This window comes from Rousettus aegyptiacus, unplaced genomic scaffold, assembly GCF_014176215.1.
Source record: "Rousettus aegyptiacus isolate mRouAeg1 unplaced genomic scaffold, mRouAeg1.p scaffold_m13_p_5, whole genome shotgun sequence".
NCBI lineage: Eukaryota > Metazoa > Chordata > Mammalia > Chiroptera > Pteropodidae > Rousettus > Rousettus aegyptiacus.
The window spans coordinates 121,701,745-121,715,213 of NW_023416308.1; the positions used below are offsets into that span (position 1 = coordinate 121,701,745).

Below are 13,469 nucleotides of genomic sequence, written 5' to 3' on the forward strand. Positions count from 1 at the left end.
ACATGTTAGGTGTTAGGTAGCAGCAGCCATCGACGGCCACAGCGAGGCTGCCCAAAAGCAACCGTAGGACCTCGGGGGTGCCCAGCGACCTGCCCGGTGTTGCCTCGAGACTCTGAGCCCTCGGGAGCCCCGGCTCGCTGGGCCAGCCTCACGTGGACCCCGCCAGCATGTCCGCTCACGTCCCTGCTGAGCCGGAGTCCGGTGTCCGCGGGGCCGGCCCTCGGCCTGCCCTGGTCTCCCGATCACAGAGCCCTGAGACGGGTCCCCGGCCGCGGTGCAGGGCGCTGCTCGGCGCAGGTCGCCGTGGTGTTGCCCGGTCGGGATGAGGTTGTGTCCGGGGCGCGGGTCCTGCAGAAAAGAAGTGGGGCCCTTCCCGGTGCGCCCTGACGCGGAGCTCGCGGCCTGGACGAGGCGCGGCCGCCGGTGTCGCCCGCGGTCGGGACTCAGGGGCTGCCTGCTGGGCGCCTCCGTGTAAAGCCACCCTCTCCTCTGTGGGTGACGGACACGCTGGGGAGACGCGTTCAGGCCGTGTAGACCGTGTTTCTCCCCGACGCCGAGCCACAGCTTTGGCGCCCATGGGTGGCCCCGTCTACGACCGTCGGCACCGTGACGCCTGCCAGGCGGCGACCTTCTGTCCCCTTTCCGTCTCCACGGGCCCCCGGAGGTGCTGCGCCAGGGCCAGCTGTCCCTCCCGACTCGCACTCAGGTGCCGATCGGGCCCCCGCCCCCGGGGTGGTGAGTTCCGGGGAGTGACACCAGCCTGGCCCGGGGCCTCAGTCTCTACTTTCTCCCGGGCACCCCGACCCCTGCTCCCGAGCCCTGGGACTCTGCCTGGAAGCACTCTGAGAAGCGGAGAGACCGCGTCCTAAGTAGTGAGCGTGGACCTGGGGACGGGAAGCCCAGGCTGACCCTGGTGAGGCAGGCCAGGCCGGGGCGGCTCACCCAGGTGGCGTGGCGTGGGGCGGGGCGAGCCAGCCCCGCAGGAGAGCAGAGAGGGTCCTTTGGCAGCGAGCTTAGAGAGAATTCAACACCCAGGCCAAAGGGAGAGTCAAAGGCAAGTTTATTGAAAAGGGGGTACCACTCCCGCGAGGGTGGTGTCCTCTCAGAGGCCCCGGGCGAGAGCCCCTCAGCGAGGAGGCCAGCGAGGGAGTATAGAGTACGAGAGAGGGGCAGGGGGAGGGACCCCAGTGTCCGGGGAATTCGGTTTACGTGCCATTGTTGGTTTCTAGGAATCGCAGCTTGTGGACTTTGTTTATCTGCTTCCCTTCGATGGCGGGACGGCCGCACAGTGTGACCGCACCGCGTGTGCTGCGAGCCAGGCCCGCCCGCTGTTCCCAGCCGCAGGGACTGAGTGATTTCACCTGTGTGGGGCCGCCACTCCCAGACTCTGTGCCTCCTGTCTCCCCTTGCCAGCGTCGGAAATGGGGCGTTAGCAACCCCGACGGACATCACCCTTTGTCCTCCTGGCCGGGCCGCGGGGCTGATCAGTGCGGAGCAGTCTGAGTGGAGCTGATCTGGCATTTGCATCTCTGGCCTCCTCCCTGCACCTGTAGGAAGCTGGGCCTCCTTAAAGGGCATGCTGGCCTCAGACTGCACCCTGGAGGCTGATGGACCCCAGACCCTAAGGGGCAAACCGGGTGGAGAGCAGTGAGTGGGGCCGCCCCGCCCCCTCTCCCCTCCCTTCCCAGGCTCAGTGGGGCGGGGCTCCAGAGACCTGGAGAAAGATTGAGAAACAAAAACCTGTTTGGATCCTTAAAGCAAAGCTCCACTGTGGGCCCTCGTCCCTGACTCATCGTAGACCAGAGGCAACTGCCAGGAACCTGCAAAATGCCGGTGTCCGGGCCCTGTCTGGGCAGGTCCCCAGGGCGAGAATCCGGCCCACATCTCGAGCCAAGGTAGGCCTGCTTCGGGCCAGTTTGGGCTGAAATCCTGTGGCGCTCCATCGAAGCACCAGCCGACCTCTGCGTTTCCGGGCAAGGTCCGCTTTTCCTCCTCTGTGGAACTGTCTCCCTCCCTGGCAGCTGAGTGTTCGTGGGCCCGAACTTCGGGATCTTGGTTCGCGGAGGGCAAGGTGCTGGGAGGCGCTTCTGTTCCAACTCGGGTGTTTCACGTGCCACAATCGCAGCCCCAGAGCGTCTCTGTGCTGGGCCCCGTCGGAAGTGCCGCTTCTGTCAGGCCGCGCCGCCGGACACGGGGCTGCGGGAGGCGGGCCGGAGAACAGTGCGCAGGTGCAGTCCACGTCACGAGCACTGCCCCTGTCCACGGCGGGGTGAGAAGGCAGGGCAGGCTGTCCCCCCACCCCACGACTCGCAGACTGCTCCCCGCTCCACCCTTCTGGCCGGGGGCCTCCCCTTCCTGATGGCGACTCTCCCTAGCAGGGGTGTGGGGGGGGGGGCCTGGCCAGAGCCCAGCCTCAGGTGGCAGAGCCCAGAGAACAAAGGCGGGCGGGGCTGCTGGAGGCCTGGAAGGGCCCCGCTTGCCTCTCTGGGCCATGCAGATGCGCTCCCTGAGGGACCTCACCCCGCCGAGAGCTGACCAGTGAGCCTGCACAGTTCCAGAAGACACAGACCCCGGGGTCGGGGTCAAGGACAGTGCCAGGGATCCGCCACAGGGGTCTGGAGAGGCCCAGAGGACACCTGCTGAGAGCGTGGCCGGGCCCAGGGCCCTGGCTCTTCCCTACGGGCCTGACCTTCGCCCCGAGGAAGACGCCGCGGTGACTGCACTGGACGGTAGTCCAGTCTCCATCTTCTGGGGCTGGTCGCCAGGAAGAAGGACAGTTTGGAGGGGGGAGTGCAGGCCACCGGAAGTGTCTCCGGGCTCCTCCTCTGCAGCTGGCCCTGCTCTAGAGGGTCCGGGATGCCCCCCACTCCATCCCAATGCTCACTCACAAGCAGGTCTGAGGGCCCCCCTGCCCCTGTGCCCTCCTGCAGGCTCGAGGGGTGGCAGGTCCAGGGCAAGTTTGCAGAAGGCGCCTTGCGGCTGGGGAGGTTGGAGGGCGGTGGCCCAAGGCTCACACCCAAAGGGAATGTCCCTGTGGCCGCCCTTCTGAGTTGGGCTCTGCCCGGCGGGGGTCACAGGCTTCAGCAGAGGACACCTTCCCTCTCTCTGCTCTCCCTAGCTGTTTCTCAGCAGGATATCAGTGCAGAGTGGCTGCGTGGGCGGGGCGGGGGGGGGGGGCACCCACAATCCCATCCACTTCCTCACTCGGGTTTTCACTGTCGCCTTCAGGTTAAGTTCAGCTGGTTGGAGGGCGCACCTGGCTCCTGGGGCCCGGGCCCCTCCAATTCTGGGTGTAGCCCGGCCGCTTCCGGCCTTGGACCCAGCCCGCACACATCACTTCGGGGAATCGGAGGGAAAACATCTCCCGCGGGAAGGCGGGGAGCGTCGGATGTGGCAATCGACCCCTAACCCCAGGCTGCGAGCCAGCCTGTCCCGCCCCCGCCGTGCCACCAGGCCCGTCGTGCGTCCGGGCCTGGGCTCTTTCCGAGCGCCCCAACCCCCCCACCCCCCCCCCGGCCCCGGCGCTTCCCGCGGCCCCGGAGCTCTGCATCGCCACCGGGCACGCGGGGCGCCCTGGGGCCCGCCGGACAGCGAGGCCGCGGCCAGGGCCCGGCCTCCGTGCCGCGCGCTCCCGCTCAGGCCCCGGCCGCTCCGGCCGCGCGCGGGCCTGCGTCGCCCCCTGGCGGCCGCCCCGGCGCAGGGCGACGGCGGGAAGTGGCGCGGCGGGGCCCAGGGGCAGGCGGGGGGGCGGGGGGGCGGGGGGGGGGGGTGGGGCCCTGGCGAATTGTACTGCACGTCTCAGGAAGAAATATTCCTTCTCCACAGTGTCTCCCGGAGAAAAGAAAAGAGAGAACGCTTCTCACCCTGTGTTGAGACCCTCTGCGGCTGGTCAAGGTGGCCCTGGGCTCGGAGCCCCGCCGCGGAGCTGCTCCCCTTGCGGGAGAAGTCCCCGGAGGGCCCCCGGGGGATCTGGGGGGAGCCCCCACAGTCAAGGGGAGGGGAATGGGCAGTGATCACGAGACCCTCAGAGCTGAAATGAAACATTCACAGACGCGAGTCCTGGGCAAGGAGGGTGGCCTAGGCGACGAACAGATCCACGCGGAGACGCGTCGGAGCCAGGCGGCCGACCGGCGAGGACGAAGGGCGGGTGTGCCTGTGCCTGAGGCCCGGTGGCCACCACGTCCTCCCAGGACGGACGGCAGGGGCATGTGGAGGGCGAGGCGGGCCTGTCCAGTCCCCCTGGAGGGCGTCTCAGTCCTAGGCAGGGGCCGGGGCCTGGGAGCTGCGAGGGCCGTGTGGGAGCGACAGGGTCACACTGGGAGACGCGGACGCTCAGGACGCGTGGGGCTCGGAGCTCCAGCGGGACTCGGTCTCCCGCGGCCCCGTTCACTGCGTGGGACAGCGCTCGGGCCGCACGCGGGAGCGCACGCGCCGGCTCGGTGCGGGCGAGGGCGCCCGACGGGCCGGCAGGGCCTCCGGCGGCGCCAGGCCCGAGCCCTGCGGGCGGGACAAGCGCCCTAGTGCCGCCGCCCGGGCCTGGCGCGGCGGGCAGCAGGGGGCATTCTCGGGCCTGCGAGCCGCCGGCCCGAGCCTGGAAGACGCTCGAGGTCGACGGGGCCCCGAGAAGGCGGCGGTGGCCCGGGCACCGCGGGGGCCGCGTGGCCGTCGTGGGCGGTGCTCTGCCGCGGGCGCGGGGCGCGGGGCTGGAGCCACCGCGGCGCGGGCTCGGCATGGAGCCCGCGGCCACAAGGCCCCCTTGGCGCGCGTCCCCGCGCGGACCTCCTGCGGCCGCTCCCGCCCCTGCTGCTCCCCGTGATCACCTGAACCGCCTGGAAGACGCCTGAGGACAGACGTGGGGGCCCCAGCTGGGGGTCAGGTGGCCGGGTCTGAGGCGGGGACCCAGGAGCTGTGACAAGATCCCGGCCTGTGGCGATGCTGCTGGCCACAGGCCCCCTTGTGACCACCTCTTCTCTGTAAAAATTAAGAGTTAAAATTGAAAAATTTAAGACAAAGTCAATGCGTCCATAATCTGAATAGTGATGAGCTCAGCCGCTTTCCCCAGACCTGGGGGGAACCAGGTGGGCGGGCCGGGGCGGGGCCACGGGAAGTCCTGCCCAGGACAGGGTCCGTGTCCGCCCCCCCCACCCCCGTGTCCTCGGGGGCTCACTCATTTGCTGTATGCTCCTCCACTTAACCAGCTTGCAAACCCAATGGGAAAAACTTCTAAGAAATAAAACTCCCCTGGGGAGGAGGGGCTGGCGCCCGGCCGGTCGGGGCCAGGTGCATTCCCCTCCAGCCCAGCACGGGCTCAGCGACAGGCTCTGGGGAGCCGTGGCCTTGATACAGGGACGGGACAACCTGCCTGTTTGATCTGGAACGTTCCACTCCCGACTTGAATGCGCTGCTGCTTGGGCCCACCCAAAGCTCCGACCTGGCGGGTCTGACAGAACCTGCCACGGTGGGCGGTTCTGCTACCAGGCTACCTGGTGGCCCACTGCTGTGGCGCGATCAAATTTAAGACCCACGGAGCCAATCGAGATTAATTATGAGCCTTTATTAGCCGGCCAGCAACTGCCTCTCCCCACTAGAGAATCAGCCCCGAGCCTCCAGAAGGAATAGCTTAAAAAGCCCCAAAACCCCCTCCAGCAAGCAAGCAGGTTTCCAGAAGCAGAGGCTGGCCATTAACATACCTTTACACAGGATAACGACACCCTTAACATTAGCATATCTTTGCACAGAACATCTCCTAGGACTAAACCCTGTTCGACATTAAACAATGGAAGCAGAAGTTGGCCATTTGAAAAATTTCCACCCTTAACACCACGTCCATCTTTAGAGATAAGAAAGATGGCCTTCAGCAGACCACGGTGCACACGCCCCAGCCCCAAGGCCAGGTGCATCTGCCCGCCGGGGCGAAGTCTCAGAGGGTTGGCAGGGCCAGCACTCCTCGCCTGCTAGGCTGTGGCGTGGCGCTAATTTCTGTTGTGTGCCCGGGATCGGATGTCATTCTCATCTCTGCCAGGCCAGGGCTGGTGGAAGGGAGCCATTCCGGCCATCTGCACCTGGCCGGCCCGCCCAGAAGGCCAGCCGCTGCCCATGGGGACGTGCCCCGCCCTCAGCCCGTCCCCACAGCAGCCAGGGAGAGGACCTGCTCGCTGGACTGAGTGAGGCTCCACTGTCCTCGCACAGATGATCGCTTTCTGCGTTTTTGTCCCCTGTCGTTTTTTTTGTCATTCTTTCCTTCCATTTGGTTTTCACACTTTCACCTGGCGTGTACTTACACTGATACACGCAAGTCTCAGCTGTCAATTTGCAAAAGCGCCAGCACCCACGCGGCCCACGCGCTCGTCCGGACGTGGAATCGCGGTGTGGGAGCGTGAGACTCGACCTTTCCGTTACCGGGAGTGTGTGTGCCAGTCGTGGCACAAAGCCATGATCACCGCTGAGAAAAATGGCGGGAAGGGAACTCCGAAAGCCCCCCCTACACAGAAGCAGCGAACAAACCAGCAGCAACGATCAGTCGACATGTTCAGACTCTGCAGAGTATGAGACAGCTGAAAGCCGAGGGGTCGCCACGGAACCCTGGGCCGCAGCGCGCGGCCGGGGGAGACTGGCAGGCCCTGCGCAGGCGGGGCCTGGGCTGGGGAGAGAGAGGGCCAACTCCCGCCGGGGCGCCCTCCCGAGGGCCCCCACAGGCCCTGAGTGATGTGAGAGCGGATTCGAGTATGGGGACAGGAAACTCACCCTTAGACCACAGCCCCTCCCCCATGCAACCTGACACTCATCGGTTTTTTCCACCCTCCTTGTCCCCAGCCTAATCACCAATTTTCAAAACACTGGGAAACAGGAAGTTCAGAGACGTCAAAACCAACCCCGACGGGGAGGGGCCCTGAGCCTCTGTCGTGGCGCAATCAAATCTAAGGCCCATGGAGCCAATTGAGCTGAATTGTGCGCCTTTATTAGCCGTTACTGACTCTGCACCAGGGAGGGTCAGAGAATCAGCCCGAGTTTCTAGAGGAGGCAGCTCATAAAGCCTAAAACCACATCCTGGTGGACCTTTGCGCAGGCGAGCAAGCAGATCACAAAAGCAGGAGTTGGCCTTTCGCGTCTGGCTCAAGGACATCTGCTGTGGGGAGATTTCTATATCTTAGAACAAACAGGGCCTATAGGCAGTTTCCTTAACTGCATCCTGGCAGCTGGCAGCGCTTTGTCTGAGGACTGGAGCCCAAAGACATGATTTCCCCGTAGCTGGCTTCCTGGAAAATTTTCCACCCTTACGCTCCCCACTAGTTTTTAAGAGGAATTCAAACCATTGATTCTTCCGCCTGGAGTGATTGGTGGTCTGTCCTGAGGACCTTGAGTTTCACTGCCTGTACCCGCCCTCTGACAGAGGCGGTTATCCAATTAATTACACAGGGGCCAAATAGCAACCCCGGAAATGCCGGTGTCGGGGTCCCGCGGTGGAGGCGAGCAGCGCGGGTCTCCGCAGGGATCCGTTGAGCAGGTTCGCATACTAAGACCCTGTCTGCCGACGTCGCTCTTCTCTGTCCCGGAGTCTCTGTCTGACTGAGGCTGAGCGACCTCTGATACAACATCGGAATGCTTGCCACAGAAGCAGCGAGTCTCACCTAGAGCCATGCAGAGACTTCTTTGTTTTAGGAATAGTAAGTCTAATCTTCTATTTTGTAGAACAACTTCAGCTAAGGAGTTTACCGAAGTTTTGAAGTGAGATATTGAAGTTTCAAGATCCCCGCGACTCCTTAGCTACTTGTCCACTGAGGGTGCTGTAGTCAGAGTCCCCAGTGACCAGGGCTGCGGTCCCGCCTGCTCGCGATCCGGCTATGCCCAGACCCACCAGCAAGGGGACTAAGCCAGGGGCTGCTCCCTCAGCTCGGTGATCTATGCACAGAAAATGTCCATTGCCCCCCCCCCCCGCCAGAGCAAAAATGTACTTGCGGAACAACATGGACTAATACACAAAGTCCTCCGGTACCCTGTGACCAGTAGCCAGGATTGATACAAGGAGAGAGTCCGGTATTACACGCAAGCCAAGTCCCTTGGGGGGCTACTAGGCAGTGATGGGCGGAGCAGCTCGGAGGGCAGTGAGAGGCGGGCCCCTGCTCCCATGCCGCCCTCCTACGGCGGTCGGTCCCCCCGCGGGGAGAACTGTCCCCTGTATGGGTGGTTCCAACACTGCCCAAGGATGTCACATAAGTCTAGGTGATATGTTGGTCGTCCTGTAGCACTGATGATGGAAATGGGGACACCCATTTCTGACCTAGTAAGCTCCCGGTTAACTGGCGCAGGCTGATGGGGGCTCCTGGGTTGCAATCAGAGGAGTGGAAGAGGACAGGTAGGATTAAGGGGGCCCAGACTGGACCTGTAAGAGTCTTATCTGTATTGAGTCCCCCGTCTGGCGCAGGGTCCATCGTTCTGATGCCTGAGGAGGATGGGCCGCCTGAGTCCCAGTGTGGTGGACCCAGTGGTGGCGTCCTGCTGCCTCCACAAAGGTGGGGGTGCCCAAGATGACAGGAAACGGCCTGTCCCAGCGAGGCTCAAGTGAGGCAGGTTGTATTTTCTTCACCCATATCCAGTCGCCTGGAGAGTAGTCGTGTGGCTGGCCTAGGGGCCGAGCCGGGGCTCTGGCTGCAGAAACTAACTGGCGGGTCTCTTGCCGCACCAGGTGGAGAGCCTGTAAGGACTTAAGAAGGGAGAAGTTATGGATTTCTGTAAGCCGATCTTCCCCTAACTTGGGGAGAAGTGGAGGGGGTCTTAACAAACATGATTTTATAGGGTGTGATTCCCTTACAGTAGGGGGTGCACCGTGCCCTTAATAGGTCGAAGGGAAGGAGGCTTACCCAGTTTTCACCAGTTTCCAGCTTAAACTTAGTCAAAGTTTCCTTTAAAGCCCTATTCATCCTCTCTACCTATTTCGAGCTCTGAGGTCTGTAAATACAACGCAGCTTCCAATGAATCCCTAGAACCTTGGCTAAAGATCGGCTGGTCTGGGCGATAAACACCGGGCCATTGTCGGACCCCAGTGTTATGGGCAGGCCAAATCGAGGTACTATCTCTGAAACTAACTTCTTTGCTACTACCTGAGCTGTCTCCTGTTTTGTAGGGAAGGCTTCAGTCCATCCTGAATAGGTGTCTATTAACACAAGTAGATACTTGAACCCATAGGCTCCCAGGCTGACTTCGGTAAAGTCCAACTCTCAAAGTTCCCCTGGTGCCTGTCTGTGAAGCCTTACGCTTTGGTGGATTTCCTTTGGTGGTCCTTGGTTGACCTGTGTGCAGGGATGGCACCGTGACGAGACCTGTTTGGCTGTCTGCTGTAATTTAGGAATGTAGTAGTCCCTTTTCAAGAGTTCAATTAACTTTGTTCCCCCTAAATGAGTACCTTGATGTATCTGTAAAATGAGGTCCCCGCCTAGGGCCCCTGGAATGAAGATACGGCCATCTGGGAGCTCGACCCACCTGAGGGCCTCTCCTTTCCTCTGAGCTTGCTGGGAAGTTCAGCTTCTTCTTGGGTGTATATGGGGGAGTCTCTCAACACCCTCAGTGGTAGGGGCAGAAAGACATCAGTGGGCCCCACTGGCTTTCTGGCAGCCTCCTTGGCTGTTTGGTCTGCGAAGGCATTGCCCCTGGATTCTTCAGAGCCCGGGTCTTGGTGCTCGGGGCAGCGGATGATTGCTACTTTCTTTGGTAGCCCAATTGCTTCAAGGAGGGCCAGAATTTCCTTCCTGTTCTTAATTTCTTTTCCCCCCGAAGTCAATAGGCCCCGTTCCTTGTATAGGGCCCCCTGCATGTGAGCCGTAGCAAAAGCAGACCTGCTATCGGTGTATGTATTCAGTCTTCTCCTTACCCCACCGTAGAGCCTGAGTCGCTGCTGTTAATTCGGCTCGTTGGGCCGAAGTCCTGTGACTTACAGCCTGTGCCCAAATGACAGTCTCAGTAGTTACTGCAGCAGCCCTGGCGTACCTGACTTCTTCTGAAGCACAACCGCTTCATCTGTAAACAGAGTAGCATCTGGATTCGACCAGGGGTTGTCTGTCAGGTCCGGTCGGATGCAGGTGACGTTCTCCAAAACATCGAGACAGTCATGTAAGGGCTGGCGGGAGTTGTCACCAGGCAGCAGGGTGGCCGGGTTGAGAGCGGTGGTTTTCAGAAGCTGAATGTGAGGCGGGTTAAGGAGCAGGACCCGGTACTGTGTGACCTGTGCATTGGAGATCCCGCGGTCTGGTGGGCGGTGGAGCCGTGATTCTGCAGCGCGGGGGTCAGCACTCTGGAGGGTCTGTCCTCGCGTTAGCTTCAGGGCTTCCTTGGAGAGGAGGCAGCAGTCGCCCTTAAGCAGATAGGCCATCCAGCCGCTGCATAGCCTAATTGCTTCGAGAGGTGAGCAACTGGCCTTTTCCATGGCCCAAGGTTCTGGGTCAGAACTCTCTTGGCAATTCCCTGCACCTCTGTGACAGAGCTGAAAAGGCTTCTCCAAACTGGGCAGAGCTGGCGCGGGGGCTGTGGTCAGGGCTGTCTTTGGGGCCTCAAACGCCTTTGTTCCCTCCTCTCCCCAGGTAAGGTTTCTCCTTTCCCTCCAGGGCTGGCGTACAGCGGCCTGGCTATTTGGTATCCTCCGGATGGCTTCGATCCGGCGGGAGGACAGGGTCCTTTTCCCTTTCTGTAGGTTGTAGCCTAGATGGGCTGCCTGGGGGTGCAGAGTTGAGCCTTCTTAGCTGACACACGATATCCATTCTTATCTAGCTCTAGGAGCAAATAAATCCTCAGTTGCCTGTTTACAGTCAAGTTCGGTCTTAGCCGCCAGGAGATCATCTACACACTGTAGAAGAACTACTTCTGGATGCCTCTGGCGATACTCGACTAAACCCCTGCTGAGAGCTTCATCGAGCAAGGTGGGAGAGTTCTTAAAACCCTGTGGCAACCGAGTCCATGTCAACTGTCCCGAATAATACTTGTCTGGGTCTTCCCATTTAAAGGCAAAGGTTGGTCGGCTAGCTTTGGCAAGCGGCAGGGTGAAGAAAGCACCTTTCAGATCTCAGACGGTGTATACCTGGTGGCTCGGGGGCAACAGACTGAGCAGGGCGTAAGGAGTGGGGACCGTTGGCTGTATGGTCTCGACCCTTTCGTTAACCTCTCTCAGGTCTTGTACGGGTCGAAAGTCATTGGGGCCTGGTTTCTGCACCGGCAGCAGTGGGGTATTCCAGGGTGAATGACAGGGAGCCAGAATCCCGGCCTCCATCAACCTCCGGATACGCACGGCGATTCCCACCCGGGCTTTCTGACTCACAGGATATTGGCGCACCCGGACAGGAGCTGCCGCGCTGGACAGAGTCACGATTACGGGAGGATGGTGCATGGCCAAACCCGGGGAATTCGTCTCAGCCCAGACACCAGGAACCCTTGGTTGGAATTCAATCAATAGGGGGTTTCCAGGTAGACCTGTTACAGGTTCTTCAAGTAACAGGTCTACGGGCAAGTAAGCAAAATGGTGGGTGGGCTATGGTTAACAGTCGGTTCAGTATGACCCACCTTAAAAGAAATTGTTGCTCATAGCTTCTGGAGTAAGTCCCTTCCCAAAAGAGGGTAAGGGCATTCTGACATGACAAGGAAAGAGTGCGTAATGGGCCCTTTTCCTAAGTCTGTTATCCTGGCCTGGGTCCAAGGGTAAGATTTCCCTTGGCCGGTTGCCCCTGTATAAGTGTCCTCTCTCTTGAGAGGGGGCCCTGGGCACTTTGCAAAACAGGATATGTGGCTCCTGTATCTACAAGAAAACTTAAGGGTTTGCCCCTGACTTTCAAGGTTACTCTGGACTCCCGCGGGCTCATAAGGTAAGAGCCCTGACTGCCTCTTTCTGCATCTTCAAAAAAGATGAAGGGGGCTTTCTTTTCAGATTTTTGCCTTCAAACCCTTCTATCTTTTGCAGCTTCCTCCTAATATCTGGGGCCGACCGACTAACAAAAGCCAGATTAATGGCTCGCCTATTGTTTGGATCCTCTGGGTCAATGGGGGTGTACAACCGGTATGACTCTAAGAGCCTTCCAAAAATGCCGCTGGCGACTCATCCTTGGTTTGGATGACTTCGCTTACCTTAGAGAGATTAGTAGGTCTTCTGGCGGCAGACCGGAGGTCCTGGAGCAGAAGCTGGCGATACCGTTTGAGAGCCTCCTTACCTTGTTTGGTGTTGGGGTCCCAGGGTGGACGAGTATTCGGGAGGGCATGATGGACGTGGGTAGGCTCAGCGGTGGGCAGCCCATTCGGCTCTAACACAGCTTTGGCATCTTCTCGGAGGATCCGCTCTCGGTTCTCCGAGAGAAAAAGGCCCTGGAGGAGCTGCTGGCAGGCATCCCAGTCGGCTGACGAGTAGAGAAGACGGTCTCCAGGAGGGAGGTTAGTCCCTGCGGTTCCTCTGAGGAAGAAGGGTTCCGATGTTTCCAGTTACACAGAAAGGCCTCTGAGGTTCAGCCCCCGCAGCGGGGTAGGATGATTCGAGGAAGACGCCTGACCCATGTTCATAAAAACGGGCAAGCAAAGAGAGAATCCCCACAAAAGCCAAATAAGCCAGGGCTAGGATCAGCCTCTGACCCAGAGTCCAGTCGGATGGGGCCACGGAGGGCAGACCTTAGGAAAGAATCAAAATAAGTAAACGTACGAAGACCAAGGCAATAGGATGGTAACAGTACATTTGACCAATCCGGACAGACAGACACAATACAGACAGACAAGGCAAACTACAGGTAACACAAAACGCTAGTGTACCCCAAAACCTGAAAACCTGAAGTCAACTCTGACGTCTCAGACTTTGACCGAACTAGGGAAGTATTGCTGCGCCCAGCCTTCCACTGGTCTCCTGTCGGGCCCACTGACAGACTATCCAAGCGCAGTCTGACTCACCGGTGAAGCTGCTCCGGGTGGCTCGTGCCCAGTTGTTATAGAATGGAACATTTTGTCCACCTGCCCTCCTGGGCGAGTCCGCCTGGTGTCCGGGGCTGAGGAACGTCTCTCAGCGGCCGTCCCCTGGATAGGCAGGTCCTCGCCGAAGGTGGCTGGGGTCGCGGGTCTTAGGAGATCTCCCCCTCTGGAGAGATCTCGCTGGGGCCTCCAAATGTTGTGGTGTGATCAAATCTAAGACCCATGGAGCCAATTGAGCTGAATTGTGCGCCTTTATTAGCCGTGACTGACTCTGCACCAGGGAGGGTCAGGTAATCAGCCCCGAGCTTCTAGAGGAGGCAGCTCATAAAGCCTAAAACCACATCCTGGTGGACCTTTGCGCAGGCGAGCAAGCAGATCACAAAAGCAGGAGTTGGCCTTTCGCTTCTGGCTCAAGGACATCTGCTGTGGGGAGATTTCTATATCTTAGAACAAACAGGGCCTATAGGCAGTTTCCTTAACTGCATCCTGGCAGCTGGCAGCGCTTTGTCTGAGGACTGGTGCCTAAAGATATGATTTCCCCGTAG

At 60.3% G+C, this 13,469-nt stretch overlaps 1 protein-coding gene across 1 annotated transcript; it reads right to left on the reverse strand.

Moving 5' to 3' along the window:
- Positions 1 to 765: 765 nt before the first annotated feature.
- On the reverse strand, positions 766 to 3,447 carry LOC107506935. Its single transcript, XM_016137884.2, has 2 exons — positions 1,741 to 3,447; positions 766 to 1,621 (listed from the first exon to the last, which is right to left on the reverse strand). Exons 1-2 carry the CDS (start codon positions 1,941 to 1,943, stop codon positions 781 to 783), a joined length of 1,044 nt encoding a protein of 347 aa, XP_015993370.2. The 5' UTR covers positions 1,944 to 3,447; the 3' UTR covers positions 766 to 780.
- Positions 3,448 to 13,469: the final 10,022 nt, after the last annotated feature.

What these genes read in the sequence shown, in the direction of transcription:
- LOC107506935 (XM_016137884.2), bottom strand. Translation starts at nt 1,943, where the DNA reads ATGGAGCGCCACAGGATTTCAGCCCAAACTGGCCCGAAGCAGGCCTAC. An exon ending in TGCTTTAAGGATCCAAACAG is followed by an intron (nt 1,622 to 1,740) that starts GTTTTTGTTTCT and finishes TTTGCCCCTTAG; the next exon opens with GGTCTGGGGTCCATCAGCCT.